The sequence below is a fragment of the Lithobates pipiens genome, unplaced genomic scaffold, assembly GCF_037356315.1.
Source record: "Lithobates pipiens isolate NorthernLeopardFrog02 unplaced genomic scaffold, aLitPip1_a1.2 Scaffold_19, whole genome shotgun sequence".
NCBI classification, from domain to species: domain Eukaryota; kingdom Metazoa; phylum Chordata; class Amphibia; order Anura; family Ranidae; genus Lithobates; species Lithobates pipiens.
Window position 1 is genome coordinate 171328328 of NW_027507764.1, and position 21751 is coordinate 171350078.

The 21751-nt window shown below is 44.4% G+C and overlaps 1 protein-coding gene across 1 annotated transcript in view; it reads right to left on the reverse strand.

The window, feature by feature from the left end:
- TOPAZ1 (testis and ovary specific TOPAZ 1) overlaps positions 1–21751 on the reverse strand; it is a 594775-nt gene that overhangs the window by 129441 nt on the left and 443583 nt on the right. Inside the window, exon 16 of the mRNA XM_077491472.1 lies at positions 799–964. Coding sequence (XP_077347598.1) covers positions 799–964 — 166 coding nt within the window. The remainder of the gene's footprint in view (positions 1–798; positions 965–21751) is intronic.

Sequence of the window (21751 nt, forward strand, 5' to 3'; positions counted from 1 at the left end):
ATTTTTGTGTTACTCACTGATGGTGGAAACCCCCGTGCGGGCAGGTTTTCTGTGTTTTTGGTGTTTTATTAAAGTGGGCCGAGAAGCCCTAAAGCAAAGCTCACTGGCAGAATCTCACTAAAACTGCTACCACTGAGTTAAAAGAGAAGTGCGAGATTAAAAAATAACATTCATTCTTACTCTCCTATGTAGATGCAGCATCGGTACAATGTGGCAGCTGTCCCTGCCACCTCTACACTGAGAACCGAGCGATCAAAGACCACTGATCACTCAGTTCCCTGGTCAGACAGTGGGCGCTGGGATGTGTAGGGGATGGGAGTGGCTGGCTGATGCTCTCAGCAGTGTGCTGGGAGGCTGAGCCAGCTGCTGGTCAGGCATTTGTGCAGATCCTGACATTACTGTCAGAATCTCTGCAGAGCCTGGACCAGTTCTGTGATGTAAGCCTGCTATGGGCTACATTTGGGTCACAGGAGAGCAGAACTAAGTGCACTCCTGTGGAGAAGTATAGCCAAAAGAGCTTCAGCCATACTTATCCTTTAAAAATCCCCCAAGATCACATTACTTACATTGGTCAAAGCTGGACTAAAGTGACATACATAAACTTCATTTTTAAAAACATGTAAGCTATACATTTTTAAAAATATCCTGAAGCCATAATAACAATTCAGTTTACTTTTTCTCCAGATACCCAGTATTAACTAAACATTTTGTACTGAGTGATGATCTTGTACAAATCAGTATTATGTAATGTGGTGCTTAACAAATTATAAAAAAAAACATGAAATACATTTTCTTTACCTCTCAAAGTCTGCACTGCGCTGTTTAGTCTTCCACCCATAAGAAAAATCTCCACAGCAACGTTTACAATTGCACATCGTGAGGCAACAATTTCACGACCAGCGATCCCTTTCAACACTTTGTAATTAATCTTCAGCTCATGGAATTTGTACAGCACTCGTCTTCCCTTCCAAAGAAAAAACATTAAAATGTACTAGATTTGCAATGCACCTTAAAATGAAACTTTTACAAATGACTTTTAGAAAAGGTTTGCGTCAAAAGCAACATTTGTAGTTTAATCTACATACTGACCACATGGCACAGTATGACACAGGTGTCTATGTATTTAGAGGTTTGCCTGTAGTTCTGTTTTAACAAGCATAAATGGGCAATAAGTGTACTGGGTATTTACAGCCAATATAGTGCATTAAATGTGAGTGTATATTGCATGGTAACATGCAAGAAACAGTGAGAATCCAGCCTATGGCTTGTAAAAGTTACGCCTATGACCATTATTGTATGTAGACCCATGTTATGGTAAGGTGTCCAATTGTATACCATCTAGGACTTGCCATTTATAAAATATTAAGGGGGAGAATTCGCCCTTACCTCTCACCTGTGTGACCTGGTACAGCTGTAATTATTACTTACACATCTCAAGTTGTCACTTAACATATTATTTGGAAACTATCAAAATACAGTTTTTAAATTTACAAGAACAAAATCACAAACAGTATCCTAAACTGTGGCATAAAGGACCTGAATTCCGCTCAGTGAAACCATAAGTGCCCGTAGACTCAAATTTGGTAATCCTACAAGCCTTGACTGATTCCCCTTCTTTAGAAGGTCACGGAGCAAAGAGAGCAACTTCCAAACAAGAAAATGAAAAGATTGCTTACCCCTAATTATACATGCAAACACGGTCAATAAAAAAAGATGCATCAGTACACATGAACAAAAATGTTCCCACACGGTCTCTCTCAGGAGGTGATGGGTCTCTGTAAAATAACAAGACTGGCAGAGAAAAAACTGCTTGAACCACATATTAGGCTCTATAAAATAACAGCTTGTTAAAGCCCAGTATCGTGGTACTTTTTTTTTTTTTTAATCGGTTGTCGAATTGATGGGGTGCTGCTCTTCTCCGGTCTTTTCCCTGCTCCTAGTCTACAGCTCTGAACCTGCTTACTGATAATTACAATAGCGGAACATGGTTGTCCACTTGCAGTTTCCACTAGAGGCACATGTGATAGGATGAGAAGACAGGAGAGACAGTATCGAGAAAACGGATTTTAAAGTGGTTGTAAACCCTTACAAAAAAAAAAAAAAAAACGAGAGTGGAGAGTGGACATTTCAGCAAGACAATGATCCCAAACACAAAGTCAAGGAAATTGGTTTCAAAGAAAGAAAGTAAAGGTGCTAGAATGGCTCGGCCAATCATCTGACTTGAATCTAATAGAAAATCTATTGAGAGAAATTAAGATCAGAGTTCCATGGAAACTTCAAGATTTGAAGATTTGTTTGTGTGGACAAATGGGCCAAAATCACATCTGAGCAATGCATGCAACTAGTTTCTCCATACAGAAGGCCTCTTGAAGCTGTCATTACCAACAAAGAATTTTGTTTAATACTTTTTCCCTGTGTCATTTTATTACACATAATATCTGAACTTATTTGTTTTGGTTTCTTTGGCTTGTATGGGTTGTTACCGAAATGTGGTAAAAAAAATTTAATATCAAAAGCACCTTTAGAAATGTATTTACCTAGAAAAATGGTGATGTGTTCAATACTTATTTTTCCTGCTGTATACAAGTGAATAAGTGAATATCCTCAGGTGATACACAGATTAAACTAATCCTCCTACATAAGTTGTACCTGTTTACAGTCATTGGCAAAAATATTGGCACCCCTCCATTTCTGTCAGATAATGTACCACTTCGCTCAAAAAATTGTTGCAATTACAAATGTCTAGGCATTCTCTTGTTCATTTCTTTTGTTTGTATTGGTGTGAAAACACAAAAAAGCGGGGAAACAAAAAGCCTAAATCTGACAAATTCCAAGCAAATCTACAAAAATGGACTGGACAAAATTATTGGCACCCCCAAATTAATCACTTGCCGCCCACCATATAGCAGGATGACGGCAGCAAAGTGGTTTGAATATCCTGACTGGGCATCATATGACGTCCTCAGGATATTAAGCTGCCGCTCGCCCCAAGGGGCGCTCCTCGCGGCGATCGTTGTTGCGGTGTCAGTCAATCCGGACCACCAGGGATGCCACTAGACCACCAGGGATGCCCAGCACCAGGTATGCCACCCTAGAACATCAGAGATGCCAGTCAGTGCCCATAATGGATGCCAATCAGTGCCTACAATGGGCATCACTGATTGGCATGCATTTGGCACACTACAATGCCACCTATCAGTGCCCATCCATGCTGCCTATCCATGCTTATCAGTGCTGCCTATCCATGCCCATCCATGCCGCCTATCAGTGACTATTTGTGCCACCTATCAGTGCCCATCCATGTCACATATCAGTGCCCATGAGTGCCACCTATCAGTGTAACATATTAGTGCCCATCAGTGCCGCCTCATCAGTGCCGCCTTATCAGTGCCGCCTTATCAGTGCCTGTCAGTGCAGTCCCATCAGTGAAGGAGAAAATGTACTTATTTACAAAGTTCTGTAACTGAAACACAAAAAAAACATTTTTTTATTTAACAAAATCCCAGAGGTGATTAAATACGACCAAAAGAAAGCTCTATTTGTTTGATACAGTGGATAGAGTGTTGTATGACCGCGCAATTGTCATTCAAAGTGCGACAGCGCTTAAAGTTGAAAATTGGTCAAGGCAGGAAGGTGTATAAGTGGCCTGTATTTAAGTGGTTAATATTTGGGTAGCACACCCCTTGGAAAAAATACTGAAATCAATTGCTTCTTGTAACCATCAATTCTGCTGGAATTTTGGATCACTCTTTTGCCAATTGCTCCAGGTCTCTCAGATTGCAAGGGCTCCTTTTCCCAACTGCTGTTTTAAGATCTCTCCACAATGCTCGATGGGATTTAGATCTGGACTCATTGCTGGCCAGTTCAGTAATCTCCAGCGTCGTCTTAAACCATTGCTAGGTGCTTTTTGACATGTGCTGTGGGCCACTGTCCTGCTGTAAGACCTATGACCTCTGATGGAGACCCAACATTCTGACCCTGGGCCCGACATTGCACACCAACATTCTTTGGTAGTCTTCAGATTTCATAATGCCATGCACACGGTCAAGACATCCAGTGCCTAAAGCAACCCCCCAAAAAAAATCAGTGAACCCCCACTATGTGTGATTGTATTCTTTTCTTTAACCACTTGCCACCTAGGTCAAGTCTGACATTTCTCTCCTACATGTGAACCTAATTTTTTTGCTAGAAAATTACATAGAACCCCCAAACATTATTTATGTTTTTTTAAGCAAAGACCATAGAGAATATAATGGCGGTCATTGAAACTTTTTATCTAGCACGGTATTTGTGCTGCAATTTTTCAAAGGCATATTTTTTGAAAAAGAAAAAAAGAAAACCGTTTTGTGTGTTAAAAAAAAAAAGAAAAAAAGAAAATAAATAAAAAGAAAAAAAAAGTTAATTTTACACAATGTGAAAGATGAAGTTAAGCTGAGTAGATAGATACCTAACATGTTACTCTTCAAAATCGCACACGCTCACGGAATGGCACCAAACTTCAGTACTTAAAAATCCCTATAGGCGACACTTAAATTTTTTTTAGTGGTTACGTTTTGAGTTACAGAGGTGGTCTAGGGCTAGAATTAATGCTCTCGCTCTAACATTCACGGTGATGTGTGGTTTGAACACTGTTCTCATATGTGGGTGGGACTTACATATGTGTTCGCTTTTGTATGTGCGCACACGGGGACAGGGGCACTTTACATTTTTTTTATTGTTAATTTTTCTTTTTTTTTTCTTTGACACTTTCTTTAAAAAAAAATTTTTTTGGATCACTTTTACGGCCTGATCAGTCCTCTTTACAGTGAGATGTGGGGTCAAGACCCCACATCTCACCTCTAGGCTGGGAAGCCTTTAAAAAAAAAAAAAAGAGCTCTTGGCTTCCCAGTCGAGGCGGCGCCGTTTGTCTGAATGCGCAACGCCATAACATTGTGCCTGGCCTCTGAGTGATCATAGAGACTCCGGCGACCATTTGGTCCGCCAGAAATCTCTATGGTAAACATTTGGGGACGGCAGATCCTGTCTCCGACTCACCGATGGAAGCAGCGAGTCGGTAGAAGCACCGGAGGGCAGTTGGGGGGGCCCCACCAGTGACATTTATACAGTAATCAGGAGCTATTTATAGCACTGATCGCAGTATAAATGTCACTGGTCCCAGAAAAGTGTCTGATCTGTCCTGCTAAAAATCACAGATCACTGTCATTGCTAGTGAAAAAATAATAATAAAAATATTGGATATTTATTATAGCAAAAAATATAGATTTTTTTTCAAATTTGTCACTTTTTTTGTTTATAGCACAAAAAATTAGGGGTGATCAAATACCATCAAAATAAAGCACTATCTGGAGAAAAAGGGCATACATTGTGTTTGAGCACAATGTTGCACAACAGCAAAAAGTGTCCGTTAAAGCAATGCAGTGCTGTATCACAAAAAATAGCCTGGTCATTAAGGGGGCAAATCCTTCCGGTCCTTAAGTGGTTAATGGGCGCTACAGGTTTAAAGATAATTAACACGCTCTATATTACATTACCATATCCAAAATTATAATAGGACTTTTGCATTCACCGTAAAACACGTTTTTTTTTTGTTTTTTTTGAGTCCTTCAAGGGACACAAGAATTCATATATTATTGAATTATAATTATACCTAAGGGAGGATTGGACACTGGTAAACAAAAACAATACTGTAGAACAGCCCCATGATAGGCTCTCTTATGCCTGACATGCCTTGGTTTAGAGCAAGTAGTACCAAGACCGTTAACAAAAAAACAGAGGAAATGGACCTGTCTCCCCCAATAGACTACAAGAAAAAAAAAATCACCGGGATTACAGAGAGACAGAAATTCAGATAGTGTTGGGACATCCAAAAGCAGTCCAACTGAGGAGCGAGTGATACAGCAACAACTAATAAAAGACCCAACAAAAGACTACTAGTTCAAGAGTGCCTGAAGGACTAAGACTGGATGAAGAGAAGCTCCCTATCAAAAGGAAACTTGCCAACACGATCAGAGAGAGGACACAAAGAATCAACCTAATGAACAAGATCAAAAAGGAAAAGAGCCAGAACAGAGGGAATGACTCCTCATGATAGAGGCATGGAAACTGAAAATAAAAAACACACCTAAAACTGGTAAAAAAAAAAAAGAAAATCCATAGAAAAGCATCAATGCTAATAAGGGGTCTGGAGGACATCTACAAACGTATTCTCCCTGGAGAAGAAATGCTTAAAGTTATATTAAACCCCAAATCAAAGTGGTAATATATTGCAGCTTACCAATCTTTAGATGTTGTGGCTGCATTAGCTTTTTTTTAGGCTTCATTCCCCCCCATTTTCATCCGCTAATCTGGCCAGTAAAAGAGTCTCTGTATTAGGGTGCCTACACTTCCGAGAAGGGAACAACAGAGACACCTTTGGATGGCAGAATTGTCAGTATGAGGGGAGGGTAACATCAGATGCACTAGCACTTTTAGATGCACTGAAATACAAACTCCAGCTAACACGTTTTAAGCTATTACAGCAACAGTTTTGTTCCTTTTGGAATAAAGGTTTTACATAAATAAAAGCCGATCAATGTTAGCACCCCTGTCGGTGTTAAGTGGTTTGTCTTAACCCTCCAACATCGGCAAGACAACTTGTTCTTTTGAAAAACAGCAAGCACAGCACACCAGCTGCTCTATCCTGACCAGGTAGGGAGAGCAGTACTTACCCCTCCTGTCGGGACTGCTGGACGCATTCCGCCACAGACCCATCACCCGAGTAGTACGGAGTGGCTGCTGGCCATGGCACACTGTGACACGGACAGCAGTAGCCCAGTCATAGGTGTGCCCCAGAGCAAATAGCTCACCGGCCGCCCCTGGAGCAGAAGGGGCATGTCGTAGCCGATCCAGCACGTAGCTAGCGACTGCTCACGCTCAATGGCCAGGCTGGGGAGACTACAAGGATCTATGTTATCCAGCCTGTCACCCAACCCATGGTGATTGTAGATCACAGGATCAAAATTGTAGAAAGAAATGTAAAAATTCCCAGGACCAATGGTCCATTCAGGGAGCCAGGTCCTTCTAAATACATTAGGCAGAAAAAAAACTGAGCTGCAGGAAGCAGGGTGAGGGGTTATAGCCAGAGGGACCGCCCCCTGGTGTTGTAGAATCTCATATTAGCCAATGTATTTCATATCATTCACATTGATTTGCATATTTTTTATTAATAATACCAATAATTATATTATCATTATTATATAGTAGTGGAACCCAGAACTCTGTGAGGGGACTGGCCCACTGGTCGGCAGACTAGTCCCTATCAGGTGACGGGTTCCCAAGAATTGGCAGAAAAGAACCATTCAGGGTGAGAACAATTCACAATTGTTTCAATTTGGTTAGGGAATAAGAATACCTATATCCATGAGCTTGCATTGTAAGAAACTGTATAAATTAGACCGGTATCTTGTAATAATTTGAACATAAACCTGTATGTTATCAGCTGTTAATAAACCTGCATTGCTGAAGTTCTGCCTGGGTCGATATTTTACTATTCTACTTCATTTGGTGACAGCATAACCTCAAATCCGATCTTGCCCAACTCCATGCTGGTGAGGCACTGAGCTCAACACAATATTGCGCAATATATCAGGTTAGCAGACACCTATTAGTTCTGCATTGTGTTGTGCCATGTTTTGCTAGGGCTAAGAGGGGCAGGTGGTTGTTGGGGTATCGCTGTCCACCAGGCAGATCTTTGTGATAACAGGTTGGGTTTTCTCAACTGTGGGTGCCTTAAAGTGCATTGTACAGGATGAGATACCCTGGGTAGAATTTTTTCTTTTCTCTCAATTCTTTTTCCGAAGGGGTACCCCTGTAGAGGGTTAGTTACTCTCTATGAAAACCTAGGTTTAACATGCATGGTTGTTCCCTGGACTGCAAAAATCAGTCAGGAAGAGGTTTTTGGGGATTTAAGGCCCCTGGAGTACCTATGTTTACATGCACGTTGGTTCCCTAGACTGCGAAATTGAGTCTGGATGAGTTTTTGGGGATTTAAAGACCCCTGGAGAACCTACGTTTACATTCATGTTGTTCATCTTGACTGCAAAATTTTGTCTAGATGAGGTTTTGGGGACATAAAGACCCCTGGAGAACCTATGTTTACATGCATATTGGTTTCCTGGATTGGTGATCAATCTGGAGGAGGCTTTGTGGTTATCAGACCCCTGGAAAGCCTAAGTTAAAAAATAAAATTGTTAGGATGAGTACTAATATGTTACTATTAGAAAAAGGTACCTTTGTTTTGTATAACATTGAACATAAAATTTGTGGTGTAAAATAATACACGAGTTTAGAAATGTCAGGAGAGTTGAGTCCTGGCAGGTAAATGTTCATCTTTGTACTATAGGTGTATATATGTTTATATGTATATGTTATAATGGTCTGTGCACTAACTGAGTTAAGATCAGGTGGAGACATTCCTATTTGCCGTGGCAAGCAGGGCTTGGTAATTTTTCGTGTCTTGAGACAAGTGTTTTGGTAAGGAGACGTATGCGCATACAGTGCCTATTGGCTTTACTCTGAGCACTGCTGTTCATAAGTAATTAATAACTAACCTGTCAGTTTTAATCATTCTGTAAAGATTTGTATATTTATATGTAGTCACGTGATGGCCACTAGAATGACCACTTTCTGGGAAAGAGTCAACAGGGGAATCTCCCTGATATTCTCAAACGGCGGTTTTTGAAGCGCCGACAACACCAGGTTCAAATCCCATGGGAGCAATGGTGGTCGCACCGGAGGGACTACATGTCGTACCCCCTGAACGAAGGTACCCACTAAGGAGTGCGATGCCAGGGGTTGTTGAAAAAAAGACAGCCAAGGCTGAGATTTGCCCCTGCTGGTGCTCAATGCCAATCTCTGGTCTACTCCTTGCTGGAGAAACAGCAGGATCCTTGCTATGGAAAAGGAACGCGGATGCCATCCTTTCTCCTCACACATGGAGATGTAGGCCTTCCAGGTACGATGGTATATCTTCCGAGAAGAAGATTTTCGTGCCCTGAACATAGTTGGAATCACCGAGTCCGACAGACCCCGGTTCCACAACACCTGGCTCTCAATAGCCATGCAAGTTAAAGCCAGCGATGGCAAAGCAGGATGGAAAATTGGACCTTGAGATAAGAGGTCCTCTCGCAACGGCAGTCGCCAGGGAGCATCTGCCACTAGACGCACCAGGTCTGTGTACCAGGGACGCTGAGGCCAATCTGAGGCAACCAGTATTACTGGGATCCCCTCGGCTTCCACTCTGCGAAGCCGAAGTAGCAACAATTTCAGTGGAGGAAAGGCGTAGATCAGCTGGTACTGATCCCACGGAGCCACCAGCGCGTCTGCCCACGGATCTCTTGTCCTGGACACGAATCTTGGCACCTTCTGATTGAGACGGAAGGCCAGTAGATCCACATCTGGTGTGCCCCACTTCAAGCACAGCAGCCTGAATGTCTCCGGATGCAATGGCCATTCTCCTGGGTGCAGCATCTGTCAACTCAGATAGCCCGCCTGCCAGTTTTCCACTCCCAAGATGTAAATGGCCGACAGGGCCGGTACGCGTCGCTATGCCCACCAAAGTATGTGAGCGACCTCCCAAGCAGCGGCTGAGCTTCTTGTTCCCCCTTGGTGATTTATGTATGCCACAGCCATGGTATTTGTCCGACTGTATCGTGATCGGACGCCCTTGAAGACTCACCGACCATGTGTGGAGACACAGCCTGATCGCTCTCAATTCGAGCAGATTGATCGACAACTCTTTCGTCGGCCAGAGGCCCAGAGTCGACGGAACCCCCATCACTCCACCCCAGCCGGATAGACTGGTGTCCATAGCGATCACCGTCCATTTCAGAAGAAAGAACGATTTTCCGGATTGAATCACCGGGGACCTCAACCACCAGATCAGAGAGTCCCTGACTGGTTGGCTCCCCTGGATCGGTCGATCTAGGGACAACTGAGACTTGTCCCATTTTAACAAGATCTCCTTCTGCAGTACTCTGGTGTGGAACTGGGCGTAGGGTACTGCCTCAAAAGGAGGCTACCATGAGTCCCAGTACTCGCATGCAAAACTGGAGCGACGACCACTTGCTGTTCATCAGCAGTTTTACCGCAGACCTGAGAGTCTGCAACTTGTCTGCAGGGAGAAAATCTCTCGCTTCCCTGGAGTCCAACACTAAACCTAGGTACTCCAGACACTGGGTCAGCACAACCACCGACTTCTTTAGGTTCAACAGCCACCAAAATTCTTGCAGGGTCTGCATGGTGATCACTATATCCTCCTCTAATTCTGAGGCGGAAGATGCTCTCAGGAGGAGTTCGTCCAGGTAGACCACGATCTGGATCCCACGTTGTCTCAGCAACACCAATACTGGAGCCAGTACCTTGGTAAAGACTCAGGGGGCTGATGCCAGACCAAAAGGAAGAGCCACAAATTGGTAATGGGCTTCCCCGACTGCAAAACGCAGAAACTTTTGATGCCGAAGGCATATGGGTACGCATCCTGGATCTCTAAAGACGCCAGGGAGTCCCCTTGATGGAGTGCAGCGACTACTGAGCGAACTGATTCCATTCTGAACCTCTGCACTTTTACAAAGTGATTGAGGGCTTTCAAGTCCAAGATCGGACGTGCCCCTTCCTTCTTGGGAACCACAAAAAGATTTCAGCAGAATCCCTGGAAGCGTTCCGATTCCGGAACTGGTACAATCACCCTGCGATTCAGCAAGTCCCTTACCGCCCCCAACAGGGCCTCCCGGCGAACCGGGGATACGGGTATGCTGGAGGGGAAGAATCTGTTTGGCGGCCGAGAGGAACTCTAACTTGTAGCTTGTGGAAATCAGATCGCAGACCCATTGGTCGGATAACCGGGAGGACCACCGGGCTGCAAACTCCCGAAGTCGACCCCCACCCGAGACATGGGTGGGGGCAAGCCTTCATGCGGTAGCACTTTTATTGGCAGGCTTGTTAGGCTTGCGGTTCCAGGGCCGTTTTTGACCATCTGTGGTTGTCCTGTCGGGCTGGGGACGTTTTGTCGAAGCACCGGGCAGACGAAAAAGCCATTTGTGAGCGGAAAAAGAGGGCCCTTGCCTACGCCGTGGCTCCTTAGCTTTCCTGGCCTGTGGGAGTAGTGTACTCTTACCACCAGAGGCATTTTTTTAAATAACGTCATCTAACGAGGCTCCAAAGAGCCGGTCTCCAAGGAAAGGAAGATCCGTGAGGGGCTTCTTTGGATGCCTGGTCAGCAGACCAGTATTTTAGCCAAATCAGGCGCCTCAGCACCACAGCCGACACTGAAGCCCTAGATAACAGAGGGAGGGTATCCAGGGCCACGTCACAGACGTACTTAAGGCCTTGCACTAGTTGGTCTGCTAGTTCCACGCAGACGGCAGAAGACTGTTGCTCTCCCAATTCGTGATACAAAAGTTTTGCCCACTCAGTCAGTGTCTGCGACACTAGTGCGGATGCCAGTACTGGTCGCATGGCGGACCCCACCGCGGTAAACAAGGAACGAGCCACTGCCTTGGCCTTTCTGTCCATGGGATCCTGAAATGCAGGAGTCCCTTCTACTGGGATCGTGGTTACTTATTTAACCTGGATACTGGGGGGTCCACGACCGGAGGAGCCGACCACTTTTTGAGAAGGCTTTCCTCAAAGGGATAACGCACCGCCATGTTTTTGGGGACCGAAAAGGTCCGTTGCGGTTGACCCCATTCCCTGTAAATGAACATGTCAAAATAAGTCAGATAGGGGAACACCTTAGGTGAACGCTCTGGCTTGCGGGACCCAAAAGAGACCGGTACATCAGCAGAGGGATCCACTGGCTCCTGAATCTTCAGGGTATCACGCACAGCTGTGATAAGTGCTCCAACAAGCGCTTTGTCGCACACGGACCCGGACTTATCCTCAGTGTCTGAACGGTACTGGTCAGCGTCATCTGATAGGACAGAGCAGGGGTCACCAGCCGCAGCAGGGCCCGAGTCTGCATCAGAGCTCTCCCCAGAGGACCGGGGGGGGGGGGGGCAGGGGCATCTTTAATGCACCTTTCTTCCCACGCACCGCCTCCATCTTAGCAACAAACGAATTGAGGACCGCCATCAGGATGTCCATGGGCACTGCGCAGTCCACAGGTGGCACGGTTGCAATTGCCTGGATTTCGGGGTAAGAAACACCAGATTCTGAAGCCATCCTGACCCTAACCTGTCTGCCACCTGAAGGGGACTTAGGACAGTGAAAGGTCCCGCCCTCCTGCTGCCGCTGACTGGGGGGCTCCTACCTGCCGGACTCACCACCCTGAGGAGTTCTGTGCTGCATACAAAGCGATGCCTGCAGCCCCCAGGGGTTTCCAAGTGCAGAAGGACAAAAAACAGTGCCGGCAGCAGCCGTGGAAATGAGCGCTGGAACGATCTGTACAGCGTGCTCAGGCTTTAGGAAAATGGCCGCCCGGCGTCCTGTACACAGACAGGAACCACAGGAAGTAAGGCTGTGAAAGCACGTCATGCTGCTGCTAGAGAACACTGAACGAACGTGCTCAGGCTTCCGGAAAATGGCCACCAGTGTCCCGAATAGGAAAACTCACAGAAAATGGCCGCTGAAGCCCACATAGACAACCTGCTCTGCCCATACCTAAAATGGCCTTCAGACATCGCCATGAGGTGAAAATAAAACACCCCCTGCAGAGTCACAGCGTTGGTCCAACACAGTAAAAACCTCACAGGCACCTTCCAGGGACCCCCACACAGGACCCAGGACCACCGCTACCCATTCAGCCCCCCCAAGACAAGTGAGAGTCCACAGAGAGCCCCTGCATAGGTTACACACACCTCTCAGCAGACACATGCAGCGACGACCCTTCCGGAGGGGGGATAGAGAGAAGATAGGGACAGGGGAGAAGGAGAGGGAGGTGAGGCGGCCCCCAAATCGATCTCCCAGGGAATGCCCAGCTGCTCAGCTCCACCGAAGCAGAGAGCGCTGTACTTACCAGTCCTGAAGAGCTGGAAGACATTCCATTACAGACCCACTCACTGATCAGTACAGGGTGGCTGTTGGCCTCAGCATACTGTGAGCCAGACATCAGTAGTCCGTCATATGTATGTTCCGGAGTATAAAAGCTCACCCTTCACCTCTGGAGCTGAGGTATGTCATGGCCTGCCGAGCCATAGCTGAGACCTGCACACGCTCGATGGCCGGACTGGGGAGACTACAAGGATAAGTGAACCAGCCTGTCACCCAGCCGACTGTTGATAGAATATCACAGGATCATTCATCTTGCGCAAAAAGCAAAGCCCTATGGGCCCGCAGGGTTCCTAGGTGCATCTCCTTCACTAGGAAAAATAAAAACAGTCTGCTAGGGCAGGCTGTGGGGGTTGTAGCCTAGGGACCTCCCCCTGGGCGGAACTAAAAGCTCTGAAGTGTTGTATTACAACTTGCCTAGTAATCTCCAGTGATAGGGCTGACAACCCATTTTGTTACAGAGAGGAGCTGTGTCGGTTGGTGAATATAGGAGAAACTGCATTAGACAGAGGGTTCAATGTGACAAATAATACTGAAGTTTATAGTCATAAGAATATTAGACATTTTGATGATAATGTAATGATCTCTCCCTGGGTACTTAGATACATTTTATGTATACATCTCATTGTTGTAGCTGCTCTCTGAGTACTATCTGTTGTAAAACCACAAGCCCCAGAATAGCTTGAATCTGTAGATCAAGTCAATGCTGCTAAATAATTAATGTCATGCTTAAAAAGATTTAACAGTTGTAGGATTCACATGTTAGACGAGATACTGTATTTCGTTCAGTATGTGTTTAGGAGTTTAGAAGGTAAAAGCCACCATTTTAGAAATAGTTGTCTGCATATATGTGCAACAACAGCATTAAATCACTTCTGTGACAGTTCATCTCCGTACTTTGTATCTGTCAGGGAAGACATCTGCAGACTACAGCTGCCGCCCCCGGGCGCATACCTGTGTGCAGGCGCCAACCAAGAGTGCCAAGATTGGCCACTGGGCCTCTGTGAACACGCATTCGCGATCACTCATCGGTGTGCACATACCTGTCGTTAGAACTGACGCCAGTTAGTCTATTTAAACTGAGCTTCAAGAGTGACAAGCTGCTGCTTGGTCTACAGCGTTACCTGAATTCTGATTCCTGTGTGTGTGACTTCTGATACCGAACCGGCTTGCTCCTGACTACCTCTGCCCGCCTCCTGCCCCGATTAATGGCTTCCCATGGACTGATCTCTGTCTTCAGTTCCTGTTACCGAACATCTGTTGCCGAACCTGCCTGTGACCCGATTACGCCTCTGCCTGCTGTTTATGTCCGATCTGCCCGACTGTTGCCGAAGCTTGCCTGTGACCCGGATACACCCCTGTCTGCTGTCTCTGCCTGATCTGTCTGTTGTCAACCTGGCCTGTCTGACCCTGCTCCTTGCTGCCAGCCTGCTTCAAGCTCCGTTTCCTGGTGGTGCACCTCGTCCTGTCTTCTGCCAATCTGCCAGCCATCTCTTCAGCCTGCTACCTGCTTTGTTCCAGCTTCCTGTTCGTGAGTTCCCGGCCTCTACTGGTACAGACTTCTGGACTGATCAAAGGCACTTTTACACTGCCGTGCTCTTGAGCCAGCTGTCTCACTATCAGCTGCTCATGAACCGGAGCCGTACGAAGGGCCTTCCTCCACGTCAGGCTCACCCAACAGGTACGTGACAGTATCTCTCTAAAGGGGCACCTTTAGGGAAAGTTATGTCTGGTTTAGACAAACGTGATGAGCTGACCAGAAAAGTCTCAAAATACATTCTTATTCTTAACCACTTGCCGACCGCCGCACGACGATATATGTCGGCAGAATGGCACGGGCAGGCATATGGGCGTATATGCAAGTCCCTGCCTTCCCGCGGGTGGGGGGCCCGATCGGGAGCGATCCGGGATGAGGGGGCAGCCATTCATTCATGGCCACCCCATCGCGATCGCTCCCGACGAATAGAAATGCTCCTTGACATCACTTCCTCTCCTCACAGGAGAGGAAGTGATGTAATCTCTCCTCCGTGTCGGTATTTTTCGTTCCGGCACCGAGGAGAGAGGATCGGTGAGTTGCACCAACACACCACACGTACAGTAGAACATGCCAGGCACACTCACACCCCCCCTTTACCCCCCGATCACCCCCCCCAATTACCCCTGCCCCCCCCCCCAGTCACAGTGACACCAATTGCATTTTTTTTTTGCATTGGTGTCATTTGTGACTGTAATAACTGTTAGGGCAGTTAGGGTTAGCCCCCTTTAGTTCTAATGTGCCCCCCTAACCCCCCCAATAAAGGTTTAACCCCGTGATCACCCCCCGTCGCCAGTGTCAGTAAGGCTGGGTTCACATTGCAGCGGTTTATGAGAACGAATGTGATTCGCACCGCACTGCAGTGCAAATTACATCCGATCTCTGTGCGATTCGAGTTCAGCCATACAGATAGTATGGCTGAATTCGCGCCGCACCCGCCGCATATTCGCACGGGACCCTTTTTTGGTCCGCAGCAGAATCGGATCGCATGGGTGTTCAGATCGCACTGCGATATGCGAACTGATCTGGGGGTGTCATTAACATTTCACTGACACTCCCAGCAGTTCGCATAGGGCAGTGTGAACTGCCGCCGGGAGGCATGCAATGCGGGAACCTGCCGCGGATTCGTGGCGTTCCCGCATCGCTCCAGTGTGAACCCAGCCTAATAAGCGATCATTTTTCTGATCGCTGTATTAGTGTCACAGGTGACGCTAGTTAGGCAGGTAGGTATTTAGGTTCGCCGCAACTTTTTATAGCGCCAGGGACCCCCATATACTACCGCATAAAGCCCCCTGATTGCCCCCTAGTTAACCCTTTCACCAGTGATCACCATATAACTGTTACAGGTGACGCTGGTTGGTTAGTTATTTTTTTATAGTTTCAGGGCACCCGCCATTTATTACCTAATAAAGGTTTAACCCCCTGATCACCCGGCGGGTGTCATTTGTGACTGTAATAACTGTTAGGGCAGTTAGGGTTAGCCCCCTTTAGTTCTAAGGTACCCCCCTAACCCCCCCAATAAAGGTTTAACCCCGTGATCACCCCCCGTCGCCAGTGTCACTAAGGCTGGGTTCACATTGCAGCGGTTTGAGAACGGATGTGATTCGCACCGCACTGCAGTGCAAATCACATCCGATCTCTGTGCGATTCGAGTTCAGCCATACAGATAGTATGGCTGAATTCGTGTCGCACCCGCCGCAAACTCGCACGGGACCCTTTTTTTGGTCCGCAGCAGAATCGGATCGCATGGGTGTTCACACCATGCGATCAGAGTTTGCAGATCGCACTGCGATATGCGAACTGATCTGGGGGTGTCATTAACATTTCACTGACACTCCCAGCAGTTCGCATAGGGCAGTGTGAACTGCCGCCGGGAGGCATGCGATGCGGGAACCCGCCGCGGATTCATGGCGTTCCTGCATCGCTCCAGTGTGAACCCAGCCCAATGACGCTAGTTAGGCAGGTAGGTATTTAGGTTCGCCGCAGCTTTTTATAGCGCCAGGGACCCCCATATACTACCGCATAAAGCCCCCTGATTGCCCCCTAGTTAACCCTTTCACCAGTGATCACCATATATAACGGTTACAGGTGACGCTGGTTGGTTAGTTATTTTTTATAGTTTCAGGGCACCCGCCATTTATTACCTAGTCTCACTAGTGTACCCCTAAATTTAGGGGTGTCTACTTTCCAAAATGGGGTCATTTGGGGGGGCGTTTGTGCCATCTTGGCATTTTATGGCCTTCAAAACTGTAACGCCCTTAGAAAGCCTGAAGGCGGTGCTTGGTTTTCGGGGCCCCGTACGCGGCTAGGCTCCCAAAAAGTCCCACATATGTGGTATCCCCGTACTCAGGAGAAGCAGCAGAATTTATTTTGGGGTGTCATTTCACATATGCCCATGGCATGCGTGAGCAATATATCATTTAGTGACAACTTTGTGAAAAAAATAAATAATAAAAAAAAAGTTTGTAATTTTGCCGCAACTTGTGGCAAAATATAAAATATTCCATGGACTCAACATGCCTCTCAGCAAATAGCTTGGGGTGTCTACTTTCTAAAATGGGGTCATTTGTGGGGGTTTTGTGCCATCTTGGCATTTTATGGCCTTTAAAAACTGTAATAGGTAGTGAGGAGTGAAGTCAAATATTTACGCCCTTAGAAAACCTGAAGGCGGTTCTTGGCTTTCGGGGCCCCGTACGCGGCTAGGCTCCCAAAAAATCCCACACATGTGGTATCCCCGTACTCAGGAGAAGCAGCAGAATTTATTTTGGGGTGTCATTTCACATATGCCCATGGCATGTGTGAGCAATATATTATTTAGTGACAACTTTGTGAAAAAAAATAAAAATAAAATAAAGTTTGTAATTTTGCCGCAACTTGTGGCAAAATATAAAATATTCCATGGACTCAACATGCCTCTCAGCAAATAGCTTGGGGTGTCTACTTTCTAAAATGGGGTCATTTGTGGGGGTTTTGTGCCATCTTGGCATTTTATGGCCTTTAAAAACTGTAATAGGTAGTGAGGAGTGAAGTCAAATATTTACGCCCTTAGAAAACCTGAAGGCGGTTCTTGGCTTTCGGGGCCCCGTACGCGGCTAGGCTCCCAAAAAATCCCACACATGTGGTATCCCCGTACTCAGGAGAAGCAGCAGAATTTATTTTGGGGTGTCATTTCACATATGCCCATGGCATGTGTGAGCAATATATTATTTAGTGACAACTTTGTGAAAAAAAATAAAAATAAAATAAAGTTTGTAATTTTCCCGCAACTTGTGGCAAAATATAAAATATTCCATGGACTCAACATGCCTCTCAGCAAATAGCTTGGGGTGTCTACTTTCTAAAATGGGGTCATTTGTGGGGGTTTTGTGCCATCTTGGCATTTTATGGCCTTCAAAACTGTAATAGGTAGTGAGGAGTGAAGTCAAATATTTACGCCCTTAGAAAACCTGAAGGCGGTTCTTGGCTTTCGGGGCCCCGTACGCAGCTAGGCTCCCAAAAAATCCCACACATGTGGTATACCCGTACTCAGGAGAAGCAGCAGAATTTATTTTGGGGTGTCATTTCACATATGCCCATAGCATGTGTGAGCAATATATCATTTAGTGACAACTTTGTGTAAAAAAAAATAAATAAATTTTTTTTTGTCATTATTCAATCGCTTGAGGCAAAAAAATAAAATATTCGATGGGCTCAACATGACACTTATCAATTTCCTTAGGGGGTCTACTTTCCAAAATGGGGTCATTTGGGGGGGGGGTTTTGTACTGCCCTGCCATTTTAGCACCTCAAGAAATGAGATAGGCAGTCGTAAACTAAAAGCTGCGTAAATTCCAGAAAACGTACCTTAGTTTGTAGTTTTGACAACTTTTGCGCAAACCAATAAATATATAGTTATTGACTTTTTTTTTACCAAAGACATGTGGCTGAATACATTTTGGCCTAAATGTATGACTAAAATTGAGTTTATTGGATTTTTCTAATAACAAAAATTAGAAAATATCATTTTTTTTCAAAATTTGCGGTCTTTTTCCATTTATATCGCAAAAAATAAAAATCGCAGAGGCAATCAAATACCATCAAAAGAAAGCTCTATTTGTGGGAAGAAAAGGACGTAAATTTTGTTTGGGTACAACATTGCATGACCGCGCAATTACCAGTTAAAGCAGCGCAGTGCCAAATTGTAAAAAGACCTCTGGTCATTTACCAGCAAAATGGTCCGGTCTGAAAGTGGTTAAACATTTGTTACATTTTATTTTTTATGCTTCTAAACGGGGAAATGTTTATCGTAGGAATAGGTCTCGATTTATTAGAATATAAACTGTAGGTTATAATAGGTATTTTTTTTTTTTTATTATGGACTGCAGTAGTGCAAGGTGCATTTTATTGTATCACTCTTGTAAGTAGGGTGCTTATTCTCCCTTGTAACTTTTGTTGTTTATTTTGTCATGTCCCTATCTATATACTGTCATCTTTATATATATTTGCCTACTTAGTAGTATTCACAAAGGTAGCAATGGGATTTATTTGGTAAAAGCGAACTCCAAACGTATCTTTGTTTCCTATTTAAAAAAACAAAAAAGAATAGTGAAGAGTGATGCATGGTAAAAACAGTGCTACCATCCTATTATATGTGCTATATGTAGCACATACAGGGGGGTTAGTTAGATAATTATAGTCTTAATTTTTTAATATTAGCTTGTAAGCTCTAGTGAGCAAGGTTCCTTATTGGTGTTGGCTATAACTTATTTTGTCCTACCTGATTACAATATTTAGTAATCATCAGGCTGATTATTAGTTTGCCTAAAGTAATAACTGTATTGTAATTTGTTTCTTTATTCCAGGAGCAGCCAGAACGTTTTCATATGTAAAGTTATACTTTGTACAATTTCACTCTTTTTGATTAGGGTCACTCTGCATTAATATGATCCAATTAACAATAAAATGTGTATATAATTATTCTTAAGGAAACTCTAGTTAAATGTTGAAAGACCTGGAAGCTATGGGTGCAATATACATGAGACATATTTTAGGAGGGGCTCCTCTGAATAACATTATATTAAAATTGGGATTTTTGGGGATCATACACAGTAATAGCATGCAATGTAAATCTGCAACCAATCAATTAAGTATAATACTTAATTGTAGAAGGAGTATGTGTGCATATATATGTATATATGTATATATATATGTATGTAGTGTGGAATCATTCTAACGTTTTGTTACTTTATTAAACATTGGGTTAGCCTAATCCCAGATATGTGGCTTGTTTTTGGTCACCAATTATAAGGGTTACATTTATTGATGTGGGGAAAAATATTTTCATGAGCCATGAGACATGAGCACAATGTGCTACTGCGTCAAATGTAATTAAACTTTAATGACATTCTATTTACTTATGACCCCTGTAAAGGACATATACATTTTAATATTACATTTAGAAAGTTTTACTGACAACAGAAACTGTGTCTTACAAAAATGTGAAGCTTTCTTTCACACAAACAGTGATATTTTGTTGGTAGTGATGGTATACTAAAATATTTAGATATCTTAAATTGTAGGCTGTTGATCTAGGCATTGTTTCATCATTGATAACACCAATTAATGTTTTCAGGTTTTATTTTCTTCTTTCAGCTAAGTAGGGACATAGTAATGCACATTCTCTTAACCTTTTGGATTTAGCAGACTGTGTAAGTGACCGTGTAATTTTATTTGATTTCTTTTTAATTATGAACATTATCACAATTTAGGTTCATAAAATGTAGTTCTACAAGGTCTATTTTGTGTGCCTGCATATAGACTTTATTGCAAAACCAAAGCTTTAGACTTAGACATACTTTAACCACTTACAGACCGGACCATTTTGCTGGTCAAAGACCAGACCACTTTTTACAATTCGGCACTGCGTCGCTTTAACTGACAATTGCGCGGTCGTGCAACGTAGCTCCCAAACAAAATGGACGTCCTTTTTTTCCCACAAATAGAGCTTTATTTTGGTGGTATTTGATCACCCCTGCGGTTTTTATTTTTTGCGCTATAAACAAAAATAGAGCGACAATTTTGAAAAAAACACATTATTTTTTACTTTTTGTTATAATAAATATCCCCCAAAAATATATAAAAAAACATTTTTTCCCCCAGTTTAGGCCGATACGTATTCTTCTACATATTTTTGGAAAAAAAAAATCGCAATAAGCGATTATTGATTGGTTTGCGCAAAAGTTATAGCATTTACAAAATAGGGATAGTTTTATAGCATTTTTATTAATTTTTTAATTTTTTTTTACTAGTAATGGCAGCGATCAGCGATTTTTATTGTGACTGCGACATTGTGGGGGACCCATCGGACATTTTTGGGACCATTGTCATTTATACAGTAATCACTGCTATATAAATGCAGTGATTCCTGTGTAAATGACACTGGCAGTGAAGGAGTTAACCAGTCGGTGGCAGTGTAGGGGTTAAGTGTTCCTAGGGGTGTGTTACTAACTGTGGGGGGGTTGGGCTTTCATTTAGTGAACACTGATCTCTGCTCCAATCACATGGAGCAGAGATCAGTGTCACTAGTTGCTAGGCAGAATGGAGAAATGCTGTTTACACGGCATTTCCTCCATTCAGCCGTCCCGTGAGACGATCGCGGGGATGCCCGCGGCAATCGAGTCCGCGGGTCCCGCGACCGGACTCACGGGGGTCCTGACCAGCGCGGGAGCGCACCGCTGGCGGCGCGCTCCCGATGGCAGGGCGGCATTGAAGATTGGATGTACCTGTACGCCAATATGCCTGCCCGTGCCATTCTGTCGACGTACATCGTCGTGCGCTGGTCGGGAACTGGTTAATAACTGTCTGCTCCTTTTTAAAGTAAATCAAAGTTTTTCATATGGTCATGCAAATATACGAGGCAACAGCTAAGTGTCGGATGTGGAAAGTTTTTCCCAGGATTGGGGTGCATACAGCACTGATATCAAATAACTGTACCCATTTTTATGAAAAATCGGTTCCATTCTGCTCTATGCTTGGCATAGACGATAGAATCTTGTGTCCACACTCCTATTCATTGGTGGACAGGATGTATGGGCTGTTGTAGACCAAATTAAATACAATTTACTGGGCCATATGAAACTTTGGATAGATTTGTCACTAAGTTAGGCGTTCTAGAGGCAAATGATAGTTGCTTAGACTTAATGCTGTACAGTGGGG